Source organism: Mauremys mutica, chromosome 21, assembly GCF_020497125.1.
Source record: "Mauremys mutica isolate MM-2020 ecotype Southern chromosome 21, ASM2049712v1, whole genome shotgun sequence".
Taxonomy (NCBI): domain Eukaryota; kingdom Metazoa; phylum Chordata; order Testudines; family Geoemydidae; genus Mauremys; species Mauremys mutica.
This window is the reverse complement of record NC_059092.1, coordinates 25,099,317-25,125,699: the sequence shown is the minus strand read 5'-3', so window position 1 is coordinate 25,125,699 and position 26,383 is coordinate 25,099,317. Positions and strand designations below refer to the sequence as shown.

The 26,383-nt window shown below is 53.9% G+C and overlaps 1 protein-coding gene across 5 annotated transcripts in view; it reads left to right on the top strand.

The window, feature by feature from the left end:
• Positions 1-5,807: 5,807 nt before the first annotated feature.
• LOC123354317 (class I histocompatibility antigen, F10 alpha chain-like) overlaps positions 5,808-26,383 on the top strand; it is a 67,510-nt gene continuing 46,934 nt past the window's right edge. For all 5 annotated transcript variants that reach the window (XM_044996222.1, XM_044996224.1, XM_044996220.1 and 2 more), the window contains exons 1-2: positions 5,808-5,964; positions 19,910-20,173. In XM_044996222.1, coding sequence (XP_044852157.1) covers positions 5,868-5,964; positions 19,910-20,173 — 361 coding nt within the window. In that variant the 5' untranslated portion in view covers positions 5,808-5,867. The remainder of the gene's footprint in view (positions 5,965-19,909; positions 20,174-26,383) is intronic.

Genomic DNA, 26,383 nt, shown 5'->3' with positions numbered 1-26,383 from the left:
TCGGAGCTTTGGCTTGTAGAAAACTCACTCCAGAGATAAGGAGCAGGAATGAGGATAAAATGGAGACGATGCAGCTGCCCTTTCTATTCCTTTTCCAGGTGGCTTGTACTTCCTGTCCCCCAAATACAAGGGCATGGAAAAGCCTTAGGGCTTGTCTACACTGCCAAGTGACCGACACAACCTTTGGTGGTCGCAGGTGCTTAAAAAAAACCCTGTGAAAGACAAAAGTTTTGCCAAGACAAGCAGCAGGAGCCCGGTGAATGTCACGTTGTCAGCAGGAGCCCGGTCCTGTCAACAACATGAACCCCGCTTGTAGGGGGTGGGAATTTTTTGTTGGCAAAAGTGGCAACAAAAAAAGTTCACACAGCCAAAGTTTTAGTGACAGGGTTGTGTCACTAAAAGCTGGGGAGTGTAGACAAAACCTTAAGAGTCCCCTGTCCATAGACATGACCCTACAAGTCCTGCTGAGTCATAAGGTGTAGCCTCTGGCCATTCAGTGGGTTCATTGTACAGCTGAGGATCCTTGATGGGCCATTGAACAGGCCAGGCAGTGCTGATGCCAGTCTGTGTGGAGGTGTCACTCAGAAACAGCACAAGTTTGGAAACACAGATATACCCTACATATCTATAACTCACACTACAAAGGTGATACAAACATATAAATAAGATTATCATACTTGGCAAATCATAACATTTTCACAGATACCTCACATGGCATATCTAGCACAATTCATCGCAATTTTATAATACTGGTATCGACAATATAGTAAAGTGTCTCACATTCCACAGCGCCCCCCACCCACCAGGCTAGCCCGAAAGGAGGTAATCTCCTTATAGGTTTTGATGGACAGGCCTGGGTTCTTCTGGATCCTGCCTCCAGCTCTAACTTCCTTATTTTCTTCCCATATGAATTTATTTGGCAGTGCTTCCACACCCCGTGCCCCTTCCTGGCAGGATCATCAGGGCAGCTTAGGAGGGAAATTCTAACACCAGTGTAACCCCCACTTACCTGCCAGATATTTGGAGGCTCCCAAGAAATAAGACACACACACACACAATTCAACACAGTAATTATATTAAACAGGAGGTAAATATAATGTAACCGGTTAAAACACTATTCTCAGGGTCATCGGTGCCCATGCTGATAATACAGATGAATTTCCTCAGGCACCTGACCTGATATAGCAAATGTACAGTTAGTGTCCTGTTGGTACACGTACTTTGTAGGGGCCCTTGATGACCTGTGACCATGATGTCGTCTGTTCAGCTGTTAGCAAGATGGCTGACCGGGCTCAGTGCTGCCCAAGTGACTCACACTTGGGATAGGGTGGTAAGTCCCTGTGCAGATTTATAGGCAGCAGGTAATAAAATCCGCAAACTCCTGACCCCCTGGCTTGAGGACACAGTTCAGGGAGCAGGGGGGTCTCCCAAACAAACACTCTCCCTGACTAGCTAACTGAAGGATAAAGGATGGTGACACAGTAGGTTTAGAGAAGGCTCTGGATGCCTCAGTCACTGCAGAGGGGCTGATGATCGCTGCTGGCTGGGATCCTCTTCATGCAGGAGTCAGGCTGCTTCTGGCCCCAGGATTTCCCCTCACCCAAAGGGGTGCAGGGCTCTGGGTGCAGGTTACAATAACTCTACTAAACGCCCAACGTTCGTCTCCCACCCCAGCATTCAGACACGCTCCCAGCCGGCAGCAACCCTGCCCCAGCAGCCAGAGCAATGGGGCCACGTGGTGACTGGTCTCAGCTGGGGGGCGGGGAGCTAACTCAGCCAGGCTGGATGGGGAGTTTTTGCAACAAAATTCTAAACTGGGGATCACCTTGGAGGGGGAAAGGGCCAGGCTGATGGGTGTTGCTGTTCTAAGAGGGATCCTGAATTCCGGCCTGGGCCTCACCAGCCCCCACAGCCAACCCTGCCCTTGCTGTGGCCAGCCCCAGACCCCTCCAAAATGGCTTCTCAGGCGAGAGGCACCTCACTCCCTATGGGTCAGGTTAGTTCTTCTTCCTGGGCTGTCCTTTGTCAATCATTTGATTCTGCCCCCTCCTCCGAGCAGGCATCTGCCACCCTCCCCGACGCCAATGGGGCCCCTGACATGCCCTGGGGAAGGGGTCACACAGGGAGGCACTGACTGAGGGACTGGCAGCGGGTCCTGGGTTTGTACCAGCTGCCCTGCCACCATGACAGGGAGCAACACTACCCCCCAGCCGCAGGTACTGCCTCAGTGCTCCCAACTGTACCCCCTGCTCCCCCTCCAGTTCCCCAACTGTACCCTCCACCTTCACCATAGGCCCCCTTCCAGTTACCCAACTACACCCCAACTGTACCCCCAGCTCCACTGTACCCTCCAGAACCCCCAACTGTGCCTCCCCCACTTCCCCATCTCCTCTTTTTGGGAACCTGAAATACAGTAGCCCTAAGCCCCCTTCCTCTCCTCATGTTCCCATTCTCTTTCCCCTGCCCTATCCCATCCACCTTCCTTCCCCACAGCCTCCCCCCGTTCACCCTACCCCCTTCTCCCCTCCCCATTGTATAGGGAAAGGATGTGAACATGCAGGGCACCCAGCAAACTAGAAGGCAATGAAAACAGGCACCAGGATCTGGGAGGTGGCATCCAGCTGCAGAGTTGTGGGAGGGGCAGTGCAGCGTGAGGACAGAGTCCCCCTCCCCAGTGCTTGCAGAAATGGGGAGTGGGGCAGTGGCATGTGGCTCCTTGTGCCCCCAACCCCTCATCTCCCTTTGGGGAGTAATGGCTCCCTGCCCCCCCAAACTGTGCCCATGGCTAGGTCAGCTCCGTGGGGGTTACAGTGTTATCACTCCCCACAAAGAGGGTGCAGCCTGGGAGGCCTAATTCATAAAGTGCTTGGAGAGCCTTCATGACACACAAATTACTGAGCTCCATACAGGCATCGCTGGAAGTTCTCAGGCCTGCGTTCAGCAGGAGCTCAGAGTAGATGAGATAATGGTGTCAGGGTGCTGGGCATGGATGGTGAGTGAACGGCTGGCCTGGCCACAGCACCACCCCTTCCAGCCAAGGCCCCGCACCTTCCATGCCACCGGGAGCGCAGCCCTAATTGTGGCTACTGGCCTCTGTCCTGTGCCCCCAGGTCCCTGCCTGCATTATGGCCACTGGCACCTGCCCAAGGTTAGTGCCTTCCCCCGTAGTGCCAGATAGCCACGTGGCCCCAGCTCCCCACAACCCTGTCCCCGGAGTGCCAGGCAACCCCAGCTAGCTTCCCCCTGGTCCTCTCCAGCCACGCTGTAGCCCCAGCTCCCCAGCCTTCCCAAAACAGAGCCAGACCGCTGCCTGGCTTCTCTGGTAGGTGACTGAGTGGGGCTGAGTGGCTGCTCTGGCTTGCTCTGGGGGCTGGAGTGGGGCTGGGGGAGGATCTGTGACTGCCCAGCTGCTCTGGGGGATAGGGGCAGGGGGAGATGGGGCTGCCAAGCTGCTCTGGGGGCCTAGGGCAGAGATGGGGTTGCCAGGTGCTCTGGGGGCCGGGGGAGCAGGAAGATGGATATGCCCAGGTGCTCGGGGGGGGGGGGGGGAGATGGGGTTGCCCAGCACTCTGGAGGCCAGGGGGGTGAACATGGAGGTGTCTGGGGGGTGGGGTTGCCCAGTGCTCTGGGGGCCAGGGGGGAGAAGATGGGGCTGCCTGGGGCTCTGGGAGGGATGCGTTACCCTCCCAGATGGAGGGGACTGGGGGCACAGGGCAGGGGCCAGCGGCCACAATGGGGGCTGGCCTCCAGAGTCCGGTGGGCATGAAAGGGGCAGGGCCTTGGGTGAAAGGGGCGGGTCTGAGGCTTGCCTCCCCAACCCAAGCCTTCACCCACCGCCCATGGTGGGACTCCTGTCTCCACCTCTCTGCTGCAGGCCCTTTACTCCTAAAGGAATTTAAAATTGCTGATACCTCCACCTGGCTGGGCCCCTGTACACACACACTCCAGAAATAAACCTATTCTAACAATAATCTGTGGTGCTGGTCTAACTCAAAAATACCAATTATAAATCATATACATCCAATGTACTTAAATTAGATTTAACACACCTTTAATTAATTTAAAGAAATGGAATAACAGACTAAGATTAAATGTCACTACTAATTTAAATCCACAGGAGGCAATTGAATAAAATCAATTCACAAATACAGGCTACAGCAATAAATGAAATGTATAACTGGCATTTACACTGCCCCCATTTACCCCACCCCGGAGCGCACACTCCTCTGGATTTCAGAGTTCTAGACACTTGCATGGGAGCGCTTGGAGAGCTGCAGCTGGAGCCAGCACCCTGCAGGTTCTGTGTATCCGTCCAGCCAAGGCAGCAAGCTGCACACCCCTCTGCCAACAGGAATTGGCCCCACCAAATGTCAGCAGCTCTGGGTCCCGGTTCAATGGAGGGATGCGTTTCCCTCCATTTGGCTGCTGGATCCCCCTCCCCCCACCACGCCCAAGGCTAATGCATCCCTCCCAGAGCCCCTGATGCCTCTCCTCAGGCTCAGGCTCTGCTGTGCCCCTTCCCTTGCCAGCACTTTCCCAAGCCAGAAGGGGGGTTACTCACCCTTCCTCCCCTGCAGGCTCCAAGCACAGCAACCGTCTCTGCTCTGACTCCAGTGAAGCCACCAACAGCCCTTGAGGAACACCGCTCCTCCCTGCAGCTCAAAGCCCCAGCAGGCTCCAGCAGCTTCCTAGCAGCAGCTGGCCTGACCAGATGGGAAGTGTGAAAAATTGGGACATCGGGTGGGGGGTAATAGGTGTCTATATTAGACAAAGCCCCAAATATCGGGACTGTCCCTATATAATCAGGACATCTGGTCACTCTAACACAGGGGGTCTCAAAGTGGGGGTTGGGACTCCTTAGGGGGTCACGAGGTTATTACATGGGGGGTTGTGAGCTGTCAGCCTCCACCCCAAACCTCCCTTTGCCTCCAGCATTTATAATGGTGTTAAATAGACAAAAACATGTTTTTAATTTATAAAGGGAGTGCGGATGTGGCACCAGGGTGTTTGCCGCCCTAGGCGGCAGCGCTCCTCTGAGCATTCGGCGGCGAGGGGTCCTTCCGCTCCGTGTCTTTGAGACACTTCAGCGGCGAATCCCGGAGCGAGGGAAGGACCTGCCGCCGAATTTCCACGGAAGACCTGGAGCGGAAGGACCCCCCGCGGCCAAATTTCCGCTAAGGGCGGCGCAACGCTGCCCCGCAAACCCTGCCGCCCTTAGTGGGCGACTGCCTCGGGTGGGCCAGTGGACGCGCGGGCCCCGAGGGGGTGGCACTCAGAGGCTGCTGTGTGGAAGGGGTCACCAGGACAAAGGCTTGAGACCCCCGCCGACCCTAGCAGCAGCTCCTGGTAGGGCCAGAGCCCCGCCCCCGCAGCCTGGCTCCTCCCCCCAAAACAGAGCCCACGGCCCCGCCTCCGCACTGCTCCCCCGGGGCCCCGCCTCCTCACTGCTCCCCCGGGGCGTCATGGGAGTTGTAGTCTCTGGGGCTAGATCGCAGCGCAGGGTCTCCCCACCTGGGACACTCCCAGCAAAGGTCAGACTGGCCCCTCTAGCCAAGCGGGGCGGGGCGGGGCGGGGCTACAGTTAATCGCTGCTCTGGTCATCACAGCCCCGGGGCCAAGTTCTCCGCGGCGCCAAATCCCCCCATTTCCCCCCCGCCCCTCAGACTTTCGCTTCCCCTTCGCCCCCTCCCGCCCGGCCGGTTCTGCCCAGCGACCGGTGACGCAGGCGGGTTTGTGCGTCGCTATTGGTGGGCTGTTCCCCTCTCAGCCAATCCCCGCAGCGCAGAGGTTCCGCGGCCGGTAGCGGGGACTCGGGCGCTGGCAGCGCAGCGAGGTTCCCGGGGCGGGACCGGGCTGGGAGCGGGTCCATGGGCCGAGTCCTGCCGCGCTGCGGGGCGCCGCTGGGCCTGGCGCTGCGCCTGCTGATGCTACTGGGGGCTGTAGCCCTGCGGGGGGGCCACTCCCGTGAGTATCGGGGGGAGACGCCGGGGGGGGGCGGGGAGGGGGGAGCTGGGTGCTGGGGGGAGCACCCGGGCCGGGGGGTGCGGGGAGGGGGGAGCTGGGTGCTGGGGGGAGCACCCGGGCCGGGGGGTGCGGGGAGGGGGGAGCTGGGTGCTGGGGGGGGAGCCGGGCCGGGGGGTGCGGGGAGGGGGGAGCTGGGTGCTGGGGGGGCAGCCGGGCCGGGGGGTGCGGGGAGGGGGGAGCTGGGTGTCGGGGGGGCAGCCGGGCCGGGGGGTGCGGGGAGGGGGGAGCTGGGTGCTGGGGGGGCAGCCGGGCCGGGGGGGCAGCCGGGCCGGGGGGTGCGGGGAGGGGGGAGCTGGGTGCTGGGGGGGCAGCCGGGCCGGGGGGTGCGGGGAGGGGGGAGCTGGGTGGCGGGGGGGCAGCCGGGCCGGGGGGTGCGGGGAGGGGGGAGCTGGGTGCTGGGGGGGCAGCCGGGCCGGGGGGGCAGCCGGGCCGGGGGGTGCGGGGAGGGGGGAGCTGGGTGTCGGGGGGGGAGCCGGGCCGGGGGGTGCGGGGAGGGGGGAGCTGGGTGCTGGGGGGAGCACCCGGGCCGGGGGGTGCGGGGAGGGGGGAGCTGGGTGCTGGGGGGGCAGCCGGGCCGGGGGGTGCGGGGAGGGGGGAGCTGGGTGCTGGGGGGGCAGCCGGGCCGGGAGGTGCGGGGAGGGGGGAGCTGGGTGCTGGGGGGGGGAGGAGCCGGGCCGGAGGGGTGCAGGGAGTGGGGAGCTGGGTGTCGGGGGGGGGGAGCCGGGCCGGGGAGTGCGGGGAGGGGGGAGCCGGCCGGAGGGGTGCAGGGAGTGGGGAGCTGGGTGTCGGGGGGAGCAGTTCTGGTCTCTGTGTTCAGAGGTGTCGGGATAACCACACCGCGCTCCCCCCAGCACTGAGTGGTCACTGACATGGAGCAGTGACGTTGCTATAGTGACTGGGGGGGTCCCGGCCCCCTTGTGCCAGGTGCTGTCAGGGGCGCTGCTGGGACAATGTGTGTAGTGGGGGGGGGGGCGGGGCTGAGCTCCACTGACCTGAACTGTGACCCCTTCATCTAATGCCAACCGCCCCCAGCCAGGGGGTGCGGCACACGCTGACAAGCCCCTCGCAGCCCCATGAGGTGCTCAGGCCGTGGGGAAATCCCTGGTTCCAGGCTAGGGTGACCAGATGTCCTGATTTTATAGGGATAGTCCTGATATTTGGGGCGTTTTCTTATATAGGGTCCTGTTACCCCCCACCGCCATCCTGATTTTTCACACTTGCTATTCCAAGTGCTTCTCAGGCTGTTTCATTCCCAGCGCCTCAGGGCAGTGCGGGGCTTTCAGACAGGATTCCTGTTTTGCTGAAGGTTAGTGAGAGGGAGTAAATTACCCTCCCCCCACCACCACCATAGACCAGGGTTAAATGAAGGGAAAAGGCTTCTTGGATCTCTGACCTTTAATGGCTCCCAGAAGGTTCTTCACGCTGGGTTTCACCCCAGTGCCTGGAACTCCCGAGTGTGGCTTGTCCTTGGCTACATACAGCTGGGCTCTGTCAGCACCAGTCCAGTGACCCCGCGGTCAGTGATGGGACGTTTCTGTAATGGAGGCAAGTCTAATTCGAGGTGTCAGCTTAGGGAGGGGATGTGTCCAGTCTCTGGCAGTGCATCCAGGGCAAGGGGAGAGGTTAGAGCCCCAGGATCTTTGCATTAATCAGGTCTCCGTTTGGGTGCGAGCTCCAGTTGCAGAGCCTGGAACAACTGCTGTGTTTGTGCTGTTGGGATCTCCTGTGACTGCCGGATAAAGAGCTTCAGGTGCCAGTAAGGTGGGGAGGGGCAGGCACATCCTGCATTTCCTAGCATGGACTTGAATCTTCCATTGCTAAAGGATCCCCCCTCAGCCTAAGGGGAGGATCTACAGGACCTGAAACCCAACTGATTTCAGGGCCAAGCTCACTGAAGCGGGGTGAACACCCGCTCCAGCCTGGAAGGAGTTGGAAAAGCCCTGCAGAGGGCTGGGGCTGAGGAAGGGAGCAAAGCCCTGGCTGATTGGCGGAAGTAGCTGCAGCTGGGGCCATGCCCCAAACAAAGCAACTGGGCCTTAGAAGGAGGCCAGGGCAGCCGGAAGCTGAGCAGTCTCACTCTGACTGGAGGGAGAGACAGGCCAGGCTGCTGGGGAGCTCACCCGAGGGGCCTAGAGAGATGCAGGGCTGAGGAAAGGCCTTAGGGGGTGGGAAGCCCTAGGCCAGCAACTCCCCAGGCTGCAGGGCCTGGTCGTAGGCCCACACAGGTATTGGAGTTGCAGGGGGACAGCCTGAGGGTGGGTAAAGGCAGCCAGTCCAAACCCTTTGTCCCCTGTGATGATTGGCTGATAGACTGCAGCCCGCCCCAGGGTGCGGGGGCTAGACGGTGACTGGCAGTAGCCATGACTGAGGTGACATGGGGATAGTGGGTGGGGTTCCCCTGGTTCCTCTGTAATGGCGGCGCAAGCCTGGAGGGAGACGGGGGCGCTCTGGGGCTCCAGACCCCAGCAGCGGCGGGGGAGAGCGGCTCAGGGCCACGCGAGCGGGCCATGTAAAGTTTATCGGCTTGGGGGGGACCCCGGCCGGCTCCTCGCCCCTGTAGGGGGGTAGCGTCCCCGCCCCGTGCCTCCATGTCTCGCCAGCCGCCGCAGGCCAGGTAAAGAGCCGAGTTTCCCCCCCCCCTCATCCTGGCTCTGCAGCTGAGCCCCCCCGTCTACCTCCTGGGGGGAGCAGTCCCTTTGCCAGCCCCCCTTGCCCGCCTGGTGCCGGAGCTCGTACTCACCAACAGCTCCAAGAACTGGAAGCCGCACCACCACCCCCTCCTTCCAGGCTTGCGCTGCCATTACAGCTGCAAGCCTGGGAGTGAGGAGGAATGCCGTACAGTTGAGGAACCAGGACGAGGGGGGGAGTGGGGAACTCGGCTTCTTACCTGGCCTGCGGTGGCCGGCGAAACATGCTGGCACGGGGCGGGGATGCTACCCCCCTACAGGGGTGAGGAGCCGGCCGGGGTACCCCCTGTGCCGATAAACTTTACATGGCCCGCTCGCGCGGCCCCGAGCCGCTCTCCCCCACCGCTGCCGGGGTCCAGAGCCCGGCGCCTCTCCTGCTCGGCTGCGCTCCAGGCATGGCTCCTTCCCGGCGGGGTGGCGGGATGCGCCGCATGTGCCCGGGGCCGCGGGGAGGGCAGCGCACGCGGCCATAGTGTGGCCGGGGCCTGCTAATTTCCCCAGCTCCTATGAAATGGCCTTTTTTTTTTTTGCTTTCCCCCCCCCCTCCCCCCCCGTAAAGCGCCAATGTAGCCAGGCTCCCAGCACTTGGAGCTACTCCCCTTGTCGATCTGGTTTACCAGGAGCGCTGGGAGAGCTCTCTCCCCTGTGCTCGCGGGTACCCACAGTGTCAGGTCAAAGCACGGCCGTGGGAGCGCTCCTGCGGCAGCACTTCAAACTGTCTAGTGTAGACTTAGCCTAAATCACCACTTGGGCTATGTCTCCACTGCTCACCTGACAGCTACAAGGCACTCAGTGTAGCCGCTCTTTGTCGGCAGGAGAGAGCTCTCCCCCTGACAAAATAAAACCACCCTCAACGTGGGGTGATAGTTGTGTTGACAAAGCGCTGTCCGCACTGGCACTTTTCATTGGTAACACTTTTGTTGGTCAGGGTGTTTTTTTTTACACCCCTGTGTGTCAAAAAAATTACCAACTAAAATGCAGAGCAGACATAGCCTTAGTGTGGACACAGTTATACTCAAGGCTTAAATTGCCATCGAGTATTTCCTAGAGTGCCTCACAGTTCCCCTCTCTGTCCCTCCATTCAACAGCATCAGGCTGGAGTCAAGGTCTGAAAATATTTACCTGTGCTCCGCTTTGGACAGCTCCTGCTGAATTTAAGCCCTGGTTATACTCATACAGATTGTTCCCCTACATTTACAGCAATAAGCTACACTGGTGTAAAGCACGGCTGTACCGAGAGAACTGCACTCGCACTAGGGGGGTTATTTAACTATTTTGGTAAAAAGAAACAAACAAGAAAACTTAAATAGTTCAAAGCAGAACAAAAACTAGGTAGAGGTGGCATCAGCGTAGGGTTGCCAACCTTCCAGGATTGTCCTGGAGTCCCCAGGAATTAAAGATTGTCATGTGACGAAACATCCAGGAATACATCCAACCAAAATTGAGTGTAATTGGTTCGGGGCAGGGACTGTCACTTGCTCTGTTTGTACAACACCCAGTACAATGGAGCCCCAGCGTGATTAAAGCTAGAATGTGCTACTATGACATGAAATAATAATTCCTTCCCCTCTCATTTTCTCGGGTTACACGTCCACCTCTCAAGTTCTCCAACTGGCCATAGAGTCTTTCATGAAAAACAGGGCCAACAAGACAGGGATGTCTCATGGGAAGAGCAAGCCAATTTAAAAAAGTAAACCTACCTGCCCTGCTATCGTCGTCATCGTTATTTATTAGTGTTTTATGGCAGCACCCAGGCGCCTCAGTCCTGGTCCTGGACCCCTGAGTGCCAGGTGCTGTACAGGTACAAAACAAAATATGGTCCCATTGGAGTATAAGACAGGCGACAACAGATGTATATAGTTGGATGGGGATTATAAGGAGACATGGCAGGCTGTCGTCTCAGAGCACCAATGGCCTAATGGTTATCTAAGTTTTTAGGCATCCTGGTGTCGAAGAAAAACTAAGTTCTCGCTTTTATTGTTTGGGTGCAGCAAAATCAAATTCTTTAATTTCTCCAGTAATTACCATGGAGGGAGAGAGTGCCATAGGACACAGGGTCACCCCAGTCCTGGACAGGTCTCTCAACTGGTAAACAATCACAGCAAGCCTTTATACCTTTTACAGACAATTTCTAACAATAATACAGACAGTAAAAAGCAACAACTACATTTTGTTTATACATAGCAAAAAGGCTTATCTTATTTGTCTCAATCCTAGAAAAAGCAAGCCTGCATTTTGGTTAGTGATTGCAAGGTCGTAATAACTTTGTACACAGTTCCTGTCCTGTCGCCTCGCACTATCTTTGCTCCTACAAGTCTTACGTCATTAAGGTTACAGTATGGCCTGACTCTTGCTAACTAACATTCATTAAGATCTCTTCAAATCCTTGTTAATTATTTACTGGCTTCCACACTCCCCCCTTTTGTACTTCTAGTACAACAAACAATTTCAAATCTCAATTCGCATGAAACCATGGACTTCAGATTCTACAGCAAACCTGTCAACCGTCATGGGACGTAATGACAATGCATGATTAGCATGAACATGAAAAGGTATTATAACTATAATTATGTTTGTTTTTTTTTCAAAAACAACAACAATAACATAATCCTAAACTAACTAACAACACGACAAACAATAACAGTCCCAGAGGAACAATACAACGGGGCTGTTGTACAATTCTGATCACAAAGCATAAAACAACATACCTAGTACATAAAGTAAACACTCTATAAGCTGTATGAAAGGTATCCTTTTCAGCTTAAAATATATTCTAAAGCAAGTGAATTTGCCCTTGCAATTCAGAGATTCTTTGAACCTTAGGTAACAATGAAAGCAAATTTATGAAACCGATCAGGCATTATTCTAGTCCAATCAAAATATACCTAAAATCTAAGAGCTACTTGCAACATTCTATCTGCATTCTATCTGCATTCTATCCGCAGGCCAGTAAATGATATAATTGCCTGCAGCAGTGGTAAGATCAATATGTATATCTTGTCAGGTGTTATTCTAGGGGTACTGTCTATAAATCAGGTAGGTATACCAGGTGGTCTAATTTCCCAGATGTCTCGGTAAATAATTCAGTTCCACATGCATCCTCCCCATGGACCCAGCAGGATTCGGTATGTGGGAGCCCACACCCCCTAACTGGTCCATATGCTTGGAAGGAGCACTGTGAATGTCCACACTTCCATCCAGAAAGTGTCCAAGTATGTCTTCATGACCACAGATCAGATGGTACTCCTGACGTGTCTGTAAGGGCAGTGGGCCAAGTCTGGTCCAGATCCCACTGCAATGCCTTCCCAGCCTCAGTGATATTCAATACCATCTCTGTCAGTAACTTCTGGGTCATAAAAGTAAGGGTGGAAATGACATGTAACTCACCAACTCCAGCCTGTACTTAAGATAGCTGAGCTTCAAAAATAAGACTAGTGGCCTTTTCTAGTTGCCCCAATTTCTTATCATGTTCTTGGCCTTTAAGAATAGTCCAAATGACTACTACACTATTGGCCCCAGCCCACAGGGATCTGGTCAATTCCCTTCTTGTCCAGAGGAAATAACCCAGGCCTTTTGTTGTGCTAATCTAATGGCAGCCCCTTGTGAGCAATCTGGGTATGTAGAAAACTGGATAAGGGCAATGTCAGTTAAAATCCAATTAGGGAGGGCAATACATACTGAAGGATTTATCCAGAACACAGGGCGCAGCCTGTAGAATAAACCCCAAAATCCAATTAATACCACAGTCCCAAGCATGGGTCCCACAAATTTCTTCCTGCCAGTATGTAATTCTGTGTTTCTTCACCAGGGTCAGTTCTCAATGTCCTTTTAGTCAGGAATTCCTGGACTTTGGCAATGTCAGTGGAGTGAGTGCTGCTTCTGCCTTCCCAAAACAATCAAGGTTTAGCATCCTACAGGGGAGAGGTTTCCAGCACATATCACCCTGTAATAGCTGTGCTTTTTCTAGAAAAGTCTAAAGGCACAGTTGGTCTGTCAGTGGACAAGGGAGAGGTTGTCCAGAAGCTGTCCAGAAGCACAGTAGAACTAGAAGAAAGAATAGGCTAATCATCAATAGGAAAATTCTTCTGATGTGGAGGGGTCTTTTTGCAGCGAGAATCCTGGGTCCAAGCAGTCAGTCTGTGGCACTTCACAGCGGTGTCGGTAGTCAGCAGGACTTGGAAAGGGCCTTTCCAGCATGGAGCCAAGGCAGTCTTTCGCTGATGGATCTTTATGTAGACCCAGGCTCCTGGTTCCAACGAGTGGCAAGGTTGCACAGGATCCTTTGGTAGTGCTCCCATCACCTGTGTATAAAAAGACTTAACACATTTCATTAGTGCCTGACAATATTTAAGCATTATGTTATCCAGCAAATGAATGTCCATCTGAGCTGGGGTTAGTGGGGGTGCAGTTGGTAGTCAGCATTGGGTGTCCTGTCAAATTTCATGAGGGCTGAGTCCAGTCCACACACACCAAGGCCTCTTTTTCTTCCTTTTTCTTTTTTCTTTTTTTCTTTTTTTTTAACCCTTTTTTTTTTTTTTAAACCTTTTTATCTCTTTTTTTTTTTTTTTATTTTAACCATGATGCATCTTTACCTGGTCCGGACCAATACCATGAGGCGGTATGACAACCCCTCTTGAGGCGGTAAAAACCCCTCAGCACCGGTGCATTCTAATGCATTTACCTTATGCATTACCTTATGCATTTACCTTGGCCAACTCAGCAGTTCCCAGTACTGCTATAAACTAACCTTATTGGGGCCTCTCCCCAATACCACTTTGCATCTGATCCTGCTGCACAGTCAATAAGTAAGCAAACATAAAATAACAAGGGTAAAACAGATAGATGGTGTAAATTTTACAGGGCTTAAATGAATTTTTCACGCATGTACAGATTCCAATCATTTAAATACCTGCAGATTTTAGGACCATAATGTACGTACATGTAATATGCTGGGGCACCCTTAGGGGGTAAGGTGGAATATTTAGACTGTCAGTAGCCCACACGGAAGGGAAAGGGGAGGGAAGATGGGTTCACACACCCCTAGACCCAGGCAGCTTCCTCGCCGGACTATGCCAGGCTGAGTCAGCCCACCGTGGGTCGGATCTCCTAAAGATCCACTAGTTACTGGGCTAGCCCGGTAACAGCCACTCACACTGGTGTACACACACACACACCAAGGCCTCTTTTTCTTCCTTTTTTTTTTCTTTTTTTCTTTTTTTTTTAACCCTTTTTTTTTTTTTTAACCTTTTTATCTCTTTTTTTTTTTTTTATTTTAACCATGATGCATCTTTACCTGGTCCGGACCAATACCATGAGGCGGTATGACAACCCCTCTTGAGGCGGTAAAAACCCCTCAGCACCGGTGCATTCTAATGCATTTACCTATGCATTTACCTTATGCATTACCTTATGCATTTACCTTGGCCAACTCAGCAGTTCCCAGTACTGCTATAAACTAACCTTATTGGGGCCTCTCCCCAATACCACTTTGCATCTGATCCTGCTGCACAGTCAATAAGTTCAGATGGCGTGAGCCCAACAGAGACAGACGTCCTCACGGAAAGTCCTCCTCCGATACCCCAATAGAGATTTCAAAAGGTCTCATACCTCTCATGTGGCGCCATGGGGTTCGAAGGGGAATGATCCGTAGTAGCCGTCTGTGGGTCCGTGGGCGTTGCCATCCCGGACGAGCCCCCAAATTGTCGAAGAAAAACTAAGTTCTCGCTTTTATTGTTTGGGTGCAGCAAAATCAAATTCTTTAATTTCTCCAGTAATTACCATGGAGGGAGAGAGTGCCATAGGACACAGGGTCACCCCAGTCCTGGACAGGTCTCTCAACTGGTAAACAATCACAGCAAGCCTTTATACCTTTTACAGACAATTTCTAACAATAATACAGACAGTAAAAAGCAACAACTACGTTTTGTTTATACATAGCAAAAAGGCTTATCTTATTTGTCTCAATCCTAGAAAAAGCAAGCCTGCATTTTGGTTAGTGATTGCAAGGTCGTAATAACTTTGTACACAGTTCCTGTCCTGTCGCCTCGCACTATCTTTGCTCCTACAAGTCTTACGTCATTAAGGTTACAGTATGGCCTGACTCTTGCTAACTAACATTCATTAAGATCTCTTCAAATCCTTGTTAATTATTTACTGGCTTCCACACTGGCAAAGGAGGCCATTGAGGAGGGTTTTGGAGTATGAGGTAGTTTTGCAGACATTTACCAGGAGCTCCTCTCAGGCATGAGGGGCAGTATGGGACAAAAAGGGGCTTTTTTGCAAATGTATAAAGTGGGTAATGGAGGCTGGAATCATGTGCAGATCGGAGGTGGGAGTCGACATTTTGGTAGCAAATGAGAGATGATGGGTCAGGTGGGGTTAGGCTGTGAAGGGCCTCACAGCTGAAATCAGGCAGTTTATATTTGATGCAGTGGAGATGGAGGAGCTAGTGGAGGGAGGCAAAGAGAGGTAACATGGTCCGATCAACGGGCTAGGAAATGATCTTTTCAGCATCTTCTGAATGGATCTAAGCAGGATGAGCCTGCGTTTGTCAAGGCCAGAGAAAAGGATGTTGCAGCAGTCGAGACACGAGAGCCTGGAGCAGAGTTTTAGCTGTGGGGGTGGACAGGAAAGGCCACATCTTAGAGAGGTTCTGCAGAAAGAGTTGGCAAGATTTAGCCATAACCTGAATGTGAGGACCTAGAGAGAGATCCGAGTCAAAGATGACACCCAGGTTATGGACCTAAGTGACAGGCAGGATGGTGGCGTTGTCCACAGTGACTGACAAAGGAGGTAGCAGGGAGGTCTTGGGGGGAAGATTGGGAACTCTGTTTTAACCACATGGAGCTTGAGCTGATGACGAGACAACCACAAGGAGCCGTCAGAGAGACAGGCCAAGATTGTAGTTTGAGCAGAAAGAGACAAGTTTGGAGTGGATAGGTAGATCTGTGAGTCATCAGCGTGGAGATGGTAGTTGAATTTGTGTTTGCAGATGACTTTGCCCAGAGATAAGGTGTAGAGGGAGAAGAGAAGGGGACCAAGGACAGAGTCCGGGTGGGGACAGAACCCCACAGAGGGCTGGAGGGGGGATGAGGAAGATCCTCTGATGGACATGGTGAAGGAGTGATTAGAGAGGTTAGAGGGGACAGAGTTAAGCCAAGGAGGACAAGAGTTTAAGAAGAGTGGTGAATGGTGCCAGAGGCGGCTGGCAAACCAAGGAGGGTGGAGCGCTGAGTCTGAGTGCTAGCTGGGAAAAGGCATTACAGACTTTGTCAGGAGCAATTTCTGTGGAGCGCAAGGCATGGAAGCTGGATGGGGAGGGTCTAGGATGGAACCGGAGGACAGGAACTCCAGGCAGCAATTGCAGAGGCACATTCAATGAGCTGAGAGATGAAAGGGAGAAGGGGCGGGAGCTGGGGAGGCAAATGGAGTCAAAGGTCTTTCTGATGGAAGACACTAAAATGTGTTTGTGTTGTGAGGGGAAAGAGCCGGAGGAGAGTGAGAGGTTAAAGAGAAGAGGGCGGGAGGGAGGGAGGAGAGTGGGTGTGAGGGAGATCAGGAGATGGGGTGGGGTGAGTGGAAGGTTTAGGAGAAGAGCAGATGAGAAATGTCGGCATCTGTGAAGGAGAGGGAGGTGGGAATTGAAGGAAGGGAAGGGAAAGCGGGGGTGGGGGTGGGAGGGAGAAGGTCACGTTTCATTGTCAGGAATTCACCTGACCGACTAGTGCTCTAACCCCCTTAGGGTCACACACTCTCCCATTGGAGTGAGCCGCTTGGCTCCACCTCCTCCTGGGACAGAACTTCAGAGCCTTCAGCACCCCGCTTCCTGCCATGAGCTCCCCTCAGTGACTCCACCAGAACCAGAGACCTGCACCCCCAAGGGGGACAATGTGCTCCTGACTTCCGGACTCGGGGGTGACTCTCAGCCAGTGCTCTACAAACAGGAGGGTTTGCTGGGTGTCTGGAACACAGCGTAGAAAATCTTTAGTTAACGTAGAGAATGGAAAGTTACAGCAAAGACCTGGGTCAGTCCAGAACCCAGAGCTCTCTCTCTAGTCCCAGTCCAGATGCTTCTCCTCCTTCCAGAAGCCCACACTTAACCCCAAGGGCCCCCGCCCGCCCCGTCCTTTGTTCTTGGCAAACACTGTCACCTGGCCTCCTCCTCAGCCCTTTGTTTCCCAGCTGGTCACAACCAGCTTCCTGCAGAGGATGGGTCTCACTAGTTGCTAGGTTCCGAATGTCCGGGCAGTCCCCAACGGCATGGGGCCCGGGGCCCAGACAGCCAGGCATCAGTCACACCTGGATCTCTGCAGAGTAAACAGCCTTTTCCTCACCCTCTTTAACCATGCAGTTCATAGGGGAAACTGAGGCACACACATTATGAATCATGGGGAGAGGTGATTGGTGGGTGATGCTGAGAAAAACCAGCTGATGGTCAGAGCGGGGAAATCCGCACCGGAGAGCTCAGAGGGCAGGGCTTGGTGAACCCAAGTCCAGTGCATGGCCATTTTAAGTATGGGGGAGCTGACCCAGGGCTGCTGGGTGAGTGCAGAGGGGAGGGTGAGGAGATGGGGAGCAGAGGTCGCTGCTGGGCAGTGTCAGAGGGAGCCAGAGGCAGGAGCAGGATCAGACTCTGATCCACAGTGTCCCTGTTGCTCCTGTGACTGCAGTGTCCAAGGGCTAGAACCGTAAAGGGGGGTGCCTAAATCCCAGTATCAGGCCCCCTGGGGTTCACAGAGCCCCCTTCCCCCAGCTGCTGCTGAGCCCTGTAGGTGCCTGAACTCACTTGGCACCTTTGTGCAGTAACAGGTCCCTTGGGATCTATGTTCCTTCCTCTGGGCCTGCGGGGGAGACTGGATTTGAGCAGGGCTCTGCCACCTCCCAGGGTGTCCTAGTCCCTGAGCCGTGGGGCCCTCTGCTGTGGGGCCCCCTCCATCGCTCCTGTGGGAGCTGTTCCACTGGGGAGAACTAGAACTGGGCCAGAGAGCAGGGGCGTGAGAACAGCTCTGTAGCCGGGTGGTTGGAGCCTTCACCCGGGAGGTGGAGACCCCGGGTCCAGGCCCTCTGCTCCACTGACTCTTTAGTTAGCCAGGGAGAAGCAGCATCAGCAGCCCTGCTCACCTGATCAGGCCGTGAGATTGTGACTGAAGGGAAGTGAAATGGACAGTGGCTGGTGCTGGCAGGAGGGACACAGGACGTTCGTGAGCTGGTGGAGCTGAGGGGAAGAAAAGGGGAGAGCTCTGCCCCCGTTAGATCCATCTGTTCTTCAGCTCATACATAAGCCAGGGCAGGGCTGTGCCTATTGTGTGTGTCCAGCGCCCAGCACAGGGGGGCTCTGGTCTGTAACTGGCCATTGGGAACTAGGGAACAAGGCCCCAATCCTGCAAATGCTGCGTGTCACGTTACTGAGGTGAGGGAAGGCTCCAGGGGAGCTGTTTATTTGGGCATAAGCTTTCGTGGGCTGGAACCCACTTCATCAGATGCAGACACGAAAGCTTATGCTCAAATAAATGCATTAGTCTTCAAGGTGCCACAGGACTCCTAGTTTTTTCAGTGTGCAGTGGCCATCAAACAAGCTAACAGAATGTTGGGAATCATTAGGAAAGGGATTGATAATAAGACAGAAAATATCATATTTCCTCTATATAAATCCATGGTACACCCACATCTTGAATACTGCATGCAGATGTAGTTATCCCATCTGAAAAAAGATATATTGGAATTGGAAAAGGTACAGAAAAGGGCAACAAAAATGATTAGGGATATGGAATGGCTGCTACATGAGAAGAGTAGAACTTTTTAGCTTGGAAAAGAGACGACTAAGGAGGATATGATGAAAGTCTATAAAATCAAGACTAAGGCTATGTTTTTTTCACAGAGTTCACGGAAGTCACGGGATCTGTGACTTCCAGCAAACTCCATGATTTCAGCCCGTGGCCACCAGAAGCTGTGGGGTCCCCCTGCCACCTGTAGCAGCTGGGAACGGCGGGCGGGCTCCATGGGCTGTGGAGGAAGCAACCGCTCCCAGTTGCTGTGGGCGGTAGGGGGACCCCGGAGCTCTGAGTGGCCTGCAGTTGCCTAGTCCCTGCAGGTGGTGTGTGTGTCACGCAGCTGAGCTCCCAATTTTGCCATGGATATTTTTAGTAAAAGTCTGGATAGGTCATCGTCTTCCGTGAGCTTTTCTTTGTTGCCTGTGACCTGTCCAGGACTTGTACTAAAAATATCCATAACAAAATCATAGTCTTCATCATGAGTGGTCTGGAGAAAGTGAATACCGAAGTGTTATTTACCCCTTCACGTAACACAAGAACTAGGGGTCACCCAAGGAAATTAATAGTCAGCAGGTCTAAAACAAACAAAAGGAAGTATTTCTTCACACAACGCAGAGTCAACCAGTGGAACTCCTTGCCAGAAGATGTTGTGAAGGTCAAGACTATAACATGATTCAGAAAAGAACTAGTTAAGTTCATGGAGGATAAGTCCATCAATGGCTATTAGCCAGGATGGGCAGGCATGATGTCCCTAGCCTCTGTTTGCCAGAAGCTGGGAATGGGCAACAGGGGATGGATCACTTGATGATTCCCTGTTCTATTCATTCTCTGTGGGGCACCTGGCACTGGCCACTGTTGGAAAACAGGATACTGGGCTAGATGGACCTTTGGCCTGACCCAGTCTGGCTGTTCTTATGTTCTGAATAAATTATAGTAAAATGTGTGCACAGCCAGTGTCCTGGCTCCCACCTGTAGCTTGGACACATCCCTCTGCCCACCTTGACTTCCCCAGCTTCAGCTCCTGCATCTCCTGTCCCCCGGTCCTCCTGCCCCACCGTCTCCCATAACACCCCCTTTCCTTTTCCCCACACCGCACTCCCGCTCTGCCCCTCCTCCGGGGCCCTCTTTCCTTCCTCACACTCCCCTGTATCCCCAGTACACTCTCCCCATATGCTCCCCTACTCCTCACACATGCTCCAGCCCCTCTGTACCTCCCCACCCCTTCCCCTCCTCACTCCCCCTCCAGCCCTGCCTCCCTTTCTCCTTCTACCCCACCATTTCTTTCTCCCTGGTCAGGCCGTTCTGTGAGCCCTTTCCCAGGTCTCCCTCCCACAGGAGCGCTCCTGAGAGCCAGCACCACCTCTTGTGTATTGCCAGGGGCTCCCTGACATGGTCTGGTTGGGTCTGACTCTCCCCTCTCCCCCCCAGGCCTGCACTCCAGGCGCGTATTGGACACGGTGGTGTCAGAGCCCGGCCCGGGGCTGCCCTGGTACAGCCGTGTTGTGTACGTGGACGATCAAGTCATCTACGTCTACACCAGTGGGATGCAGAAGGCAGAGCCTCGCCCAGTGTGGATGGCGCAGAACGAGGGCCCGGAGTTCTGGGAGGAGAGGACCTGGTGGGCACAGCGCCACCAGAAATGGTTCAAAGCGAGTTTGAACACCCTGGGTCAGCTCTACAACCAGAGTGAGGGTGAGTGAAGGACACGACCTGACCTAGGGATGCAGGGACATTGAGGGGGGAGACACGTGGTTGATGTAAACAGGGTGAAGGGACACCAGGATGCGTGTTGGGGATGGGGGGAGGGGACAGCCCTCAGGCATTTTGTCGCTGGAGTCAGTGTGAACATGGGGGACAGAGGGACACATGCGGGGGGTGGGGGGAGGGGCTGCAGGATGGAGATTCCATGTGAAAGACATTTTTTGACACCCTCCAAAGTGGGACTCTCATACACCCCAGATTTCTGTTACCAGTCCCACTTGGAGCTTCCTCTGCTGCCCTTCGGGGGACCCCCCCCGCCCCTTGTGTGTCGTAATTTCCTGGACAGAGTGGCAGAGGTGCGAAAGCCAGAAGTCACTATCAGACCCGGCTAGTCCGACCTCCTGGTCACTGAGGCCAGAGGATCACACCCAGTGATTCCTGCACGGAGGGGTTTGTTCTTCCCGGCTACGACAGTGACACTGTCGGACCCTATAGCTAGAACAGGGCTCTGAGATGTCTTGTCTCAATTCCCAGACACCGAGTGATGGGGAATCCCAATATCGACAGCCCCAAGTGTTCAGACATGAGTCAGGCCCCAAAATCCTGAGTTTGCTTTAATGTTGTGAGTATTTTGGGAATAATATTGGAGTTTGTTTTTATTTGCCCTCTGGTTTGAGCCTTTAGGGGACACATTTCCAGGGTTTTCCCTGCTCCTAGAAGGACTAGAAGTTACTGCTGTAAGAAAAGAGAGCTGAGACTCTCCTCTAATCCCATAAATCCAGGAACTGGGGATTTAATAAAAGCACCCCAAAAAAATTTTGAACTGGAAGGGATCCTGAAAGGTCATTGAGTCCAGCCCCCTGCCTTCACTAGCAGGATCAAGTACTGATTTTGTCCTGATCCCTAAGTGGCCCCCTGAAGGATTGAACTCACAACTCTGGGTTTAGTAGGCTAATGCACAAACGATTGAGCTATCCCTCCCCCTCCCAGAGCATAATGAGACGCACAGTAGAGTCACAGGAGCAGGCAGTGCTGCATTCACTCCAGCCTGGGGAGAAGCTGCTCACCGGTGAGCCTCCTTTATTGTTCATGTTGTCTTATTTCCCGAGTGAATTTATCTAAGGTCAGATTCCTCTTTACTCCACAGAGCAAGGGTTTGACATCAACTGGGGCTGGAGAGTTAGTGAGAGAATCAGCCCCTCTAATGTGCAGAGACTCCCGGGCTTCCTTACACCTGGCAGCACAAACCTCAGCACGTGTCCCCCGGTTGGAGCCCCCGGGGTCAGGCAGGTTCCCCTGCACACTATCAATAGATGTGTAAAGAGCTGTTCTTCCTGCTCGGTCCCCAGTGTGCAGGGCTGTAGCCACCTGGCCAGGCCCCCGGTTGTGCTGTCTCACTTAGCTCGGTGATGATCTGTAAGTGTTCAGTGCCTGGCACTGCTGAACTGTCCCTGGCAGGTGTAATTGCTCTGCCCTTCCTGACGGGACTGGCGAGTGACAATCCCTGATTCCCCCGTGTCAGTGGTACTGGCCTGTCACATTGGTCCTCACCCAGGGGTGTCCCCAGCCCCTTCTTGTAACAGCCCCCCAATCCCTCCTGGCTCCCAGCACTGTGACAGCAGCAGTGAGAACTAATTCCCATCCTGCCCTGGACACCTGGGTTCCTGGCGGCCCTGCCCCAGGACTAAGTGACAGGGCAGAGCGTTGCCAAGTGTCTGCCCCCCTAGCGCAACCCCTCTGTAGCTAGTTTAACCCTCTCCTGACTAGTCTCACCCATTGCTCCCCTGCTGCTGAGCCTGTCCAGCCTGACCTGCTCATACGGACACCGGCCTCCCCAGTGCTGAGAGAGGGGCTCTGCTCCCCGGCCCCTAAGCCTGCGCTGGGGAGCTGCTGTTCTGTCCCTGCTGCCCCCTCCTGCCCTCCTCCCCCCATTCACCCCCTCCTCACAGTCCTGGGGCTGCCAGCTCGCCGGAGACTGTCCCGAGTCCTGCACTTTGGCCACCAACAGTGTTCCCCTCGCTAGCTGCGTCTGCCCCCAACACGCACATGGGGGAATTCGGGGTCTGGTCCCTCTGGGACCCCATCGGTGCCCCCACCTCGCTCATCCCTGTGGAGTGCAGCACGGAAGAGAAGAGGGGTGGGTGGGGAGGCCTGACCCACCTCACTCCTCTCGGGTGCCTGGCTTGGGATCTCTGCGTGTTCTGTGACCAGCCACCCCGCACCTCTACAGAGTCTCAGTGGTTCTCTCATTACTCCATCCCTTTTCCCCAAAGTTGTTTTCTCTCTCTTTGACTTTAGTTGATCGGAATAAATAGTTAGTTGGACTCTCGTAGCAGAGTTTCCTCCACTCCTGGGACTGGGCATGCCTTGGTCTCCGGGCTTCAAACCTGGTGCCTCCTGCGGCAAGCCCATGCCTTTGAGTGACCTGCACTCTAGCTGTCTAGAGTGCTTGGGTGAGACTTGTATTGCGGATCGCTGTCAGCTCTGCCACCAGTTCAGTGCAGGGGAGTGCAACCTGTGTCTGGCTACTCCTCTGCCCCTGCTCTGCAGGCAATACCATTGACTCCGCCCTGTTCACAGGCTCTGTTGAGTCCAGTACCCAACCAGCCGCCGGCACCAGAGGGGCAGCGAGGCACTAGCAGGGTTGAGGTTCCATCCTGGAGGTGTTTGTTGTGCCCAGGGACTTGCTGGCATGTTTGGTACCAGTGTTGCCAGCAGAGCAACAGTTGGTGCCAGTAGTGCAGGCAAACAGAAGGGAGCATGATGCCCCAAGTTCCTGTTTGGTACCAGGCCCCTTGCTCCCTGGATCCTCAGCACCGTCCCTTGGAGCCGACGGGTACCACACACCCCACGTCCCCACAAGAAGACTCATCATCCAAGTTGGAGTTTGAATCTTGCACCCAGCCGAGGGACTGGTACCAATACCCTATGCAATCAGCCCTATGTAATGGTGGATCCTGGGGTTGGGGTTCCTCCGATCGCCTGGCCTAGTGGGCAATGACCCATGCAGATGTAATGGCCTTTTTGGAACCCCTGGGGTTCTCTGCTGCCTGGCCCCCCCATCTAGGTGCTCCTACTCAGTGGTGTCTGAGAGAAGGATTCCTCTGTCACACTGAGCAGTAGCTGATCCCGACTACGATATTGAGCCAGGTACCGACTCTCAGAACCTGGAGCGACAGGATCACCAGGCGTTATGGAAGAAGGTGGTCTCGAACTTGGGGCTGGAAGTGGAGGTAGTTAAAAAGTCTTCCAACAGCCTGGTCAACATCTGGGCTGCAGTGGCCCCATCGAAGGTAGCTCTGCCTCTCAATGAGGCCATCATGGGTCCAGTTAAAACCCTGGGCAGACCCCTTCCTCACTGCCCCCCACGTCGAGGAAGGCAGATAGGAAATACTATGTCTCCACCAAAGGGAGGAGTACGTATGTTCCCATCCATCTCCCAGCTTCTTGGTGCCTTTGGCAGCCAATGAGAGGGAAAGGCCAGGGTAGTAAGGGGCAACCCCCAAGTCAAAAGACTCAAAAAAGCAAGACCATTTTGGTAGGAAAATGTATTCTACCAATGGACTACAGCTCCAGCCAACAGGCCATTGGGTGCTGAGTATGGTGGAGGAGGGTTATACAATTCAGTTCGTTTCCATGCCTCCCTCCTACCCCCCCATCCCCGTCCCTCTTCAGGGACCCTTCTCATGAGCAACATTTAGCCCAGGAGCTGCAAGCCCTTCTCTGGGTAGGGGCTGTGGGGGAGGTGCCTCAGAATTTAAGAGGGAAAGGGTTTCACTCCCATTATTCCTGTGATGGGTTTGGTCACAGAGATCCCCTTGGGACTGTCACTGATATGCTGAAATCATCCCTGAGCAGGTTTTCCCTGCCAGCTTGGGAATTCCAGAACCCTGTCTGGTTGAGCCAGACATGCTAAACTGTTTACACAGACCCAGAGTCTGGGCCATGCTCCAAAAGCTGCAGGCTTTAGCTGAAAACTGCTCAGCAGGTTACCTGTCTTCAGCACCCAGACACTCAGTTCCCAGTGGGATCGAAACTCCAAATAAATCTGTTTTACTTTGTATAAAGCTTATACAGGGTAAATTCCTAAAGTGTCCACCCTCTATAGCACAGATAGAGAGATATGCACAGCTGTTTGCTCCCACAGGTATTAATCACTTACTCTGGGTTTATTAATAAACAAAAGTGATTTTATGAAGTATAAAACATAGGATTTAAGTGATTTCAAGTAATAAGAAACAGAACAAAGTAAGTCACAGAGCAAAATGAAACAAAACATGCAAGTCTAAGCCTAATACATTAAGAAACCGATTACAGGAAATATTTCACCCTCAAAGATGTTCCAATAAGTTTTCTTCACAGACTGGACTCTTTCCTAGTTCTGGCCCAATCCTTTCCCCTGCTACAGTCTTTGTTAGATCCAGCAAACATCTCAGGTGATAAACAGGGGTTTTCTCATGACTGGCACCCCCTTTTATAACTTTGGCACAATGCCGGAATCTTGTGTCTCTCTGGGTCCCCACCCCTTCTGCTAAATGGAAAAGTACCAGATTTAAGATGGATTTCACTACCAGGTGACATGGTCACATGTCTCTGAGACCTCTGGTCTCCATTCCTCCGGGGTTGCTGCCCCCTCCAGGAAGGCTTTCAGGTAAATAAACCACTTACCATCAATTGTCCTAATCAGTGGGAGCCATCAAGTTCCTAATGCCCCATTGATAGCCCTCACCTGGTGTAACTACAACAGTGATACAAGTTTATCTTATTTCCCCAACTCCAGACATAGAAATAATACATGCAAACAAATAGGATGAACACCCTCAGTAGATTACAAGCTTTCTGATTACATCATACAAGAGACCTTTCGCATGAAACATATTCCAGTTACATCATATTCATAAGCATATTTCCATAAAGCATATGGAGTGCAACATCACAATTCCTTAATCCTGAGTGCCAAAGGGGGTCTCTGACCCATTCTAGACCTGCAGCACCTCAAAGGCTGAAGTTGTGCATTGTCTCCATCATTCTTTGCCTGGATCCAGGGGGCGGGGACGCCGCCCTCAATTTGAAAGATGCTTATTTCCACATCTCTATTTTTCAAGGCCACAGAAGCTTTCTCAGGATCATTGTGAACCTGGCTCGTTACCAGTTTACCGTCCTACTGTTCAGCCTGTCAGCAGCCAAATGGGTCTTTATGAAATGCCTGGTAATAGTGGCAGCCTTCCTGAGAAGGTGAAGGGTGCAGGTGTATCCGTATCTCGGTGACTGGCTGGCCAAGGGCCAGTCCAAGTCCCAGGTAAAAGCCAGCGTCACCTCGTCCAACCAACATTTCAAGCACTGGTCCTGCTGATAAATGAGCAGAAGCCGACACTTCTCCCAGCTCAGAGGATAGAGTTTATTGGAGCGGTGCTCGATTCTACCCAGGCCAGGGCCTTCCTCCCAGAAGCCCAGTTGCAGTCAGTGTCGTCGCAGGTCAAGGCCCACTCAGGCTGTTGGGTCACATGGCCTCATGCATATACATGGTGCAGTATGTGGGGTTGCACCTCAGACCCCTTTGGGCTTGGCTGGCCTCAATGTACCAGCCAAACAGCCATCATATGAACTCGGTGCTCTGACAGATCCCTGGTTGGTAGGCTTGGATGTTCCCTCGTCAGGCCGCAACCCTCAGTATCCCTAATCTTGGATGCATCCAAGCTCAGTTGGGGGCCCATCTCGGGCAGCTCAGGTAATAAGATAATAATTGGAGATATACCAATCTCCTAGAACTGGAAGGGACCTTGAAGGGTCATCGAGTCCAGCCCCCTGCCTTCACTAGCAGGACCAGTTTTTGCCCCACATCCCTAAGTGGCCTCCTCAAGGATTGAACTCACAACCCTGGGTTTAGCAGGCCAATGCTCAAACCACTGAGCTATCCCTCCCTCAGGACACAAGGTCAGTGGTCTCAGCAGGAACTCTTGCTACAGATAAACAGAGAGGTCAGGGCGGTCCACCTAGCACACAGGTGTTCTTACCCCACATCGCAAGCAAGATGGTGCAAGTTCTTACAGACAACATGGCAGCCATGTTTTACATCAGCAGGCAGAGAGCGGCCTGCTCTTCTCCCCCCCATGTCAGGAGGCCATTTGCTTGTGGGAGCTCTGCATAAAGCACTCGATACGCCTTGAAGCTTCTCACCTTTCGGGAGCCCAGAACGAGCTG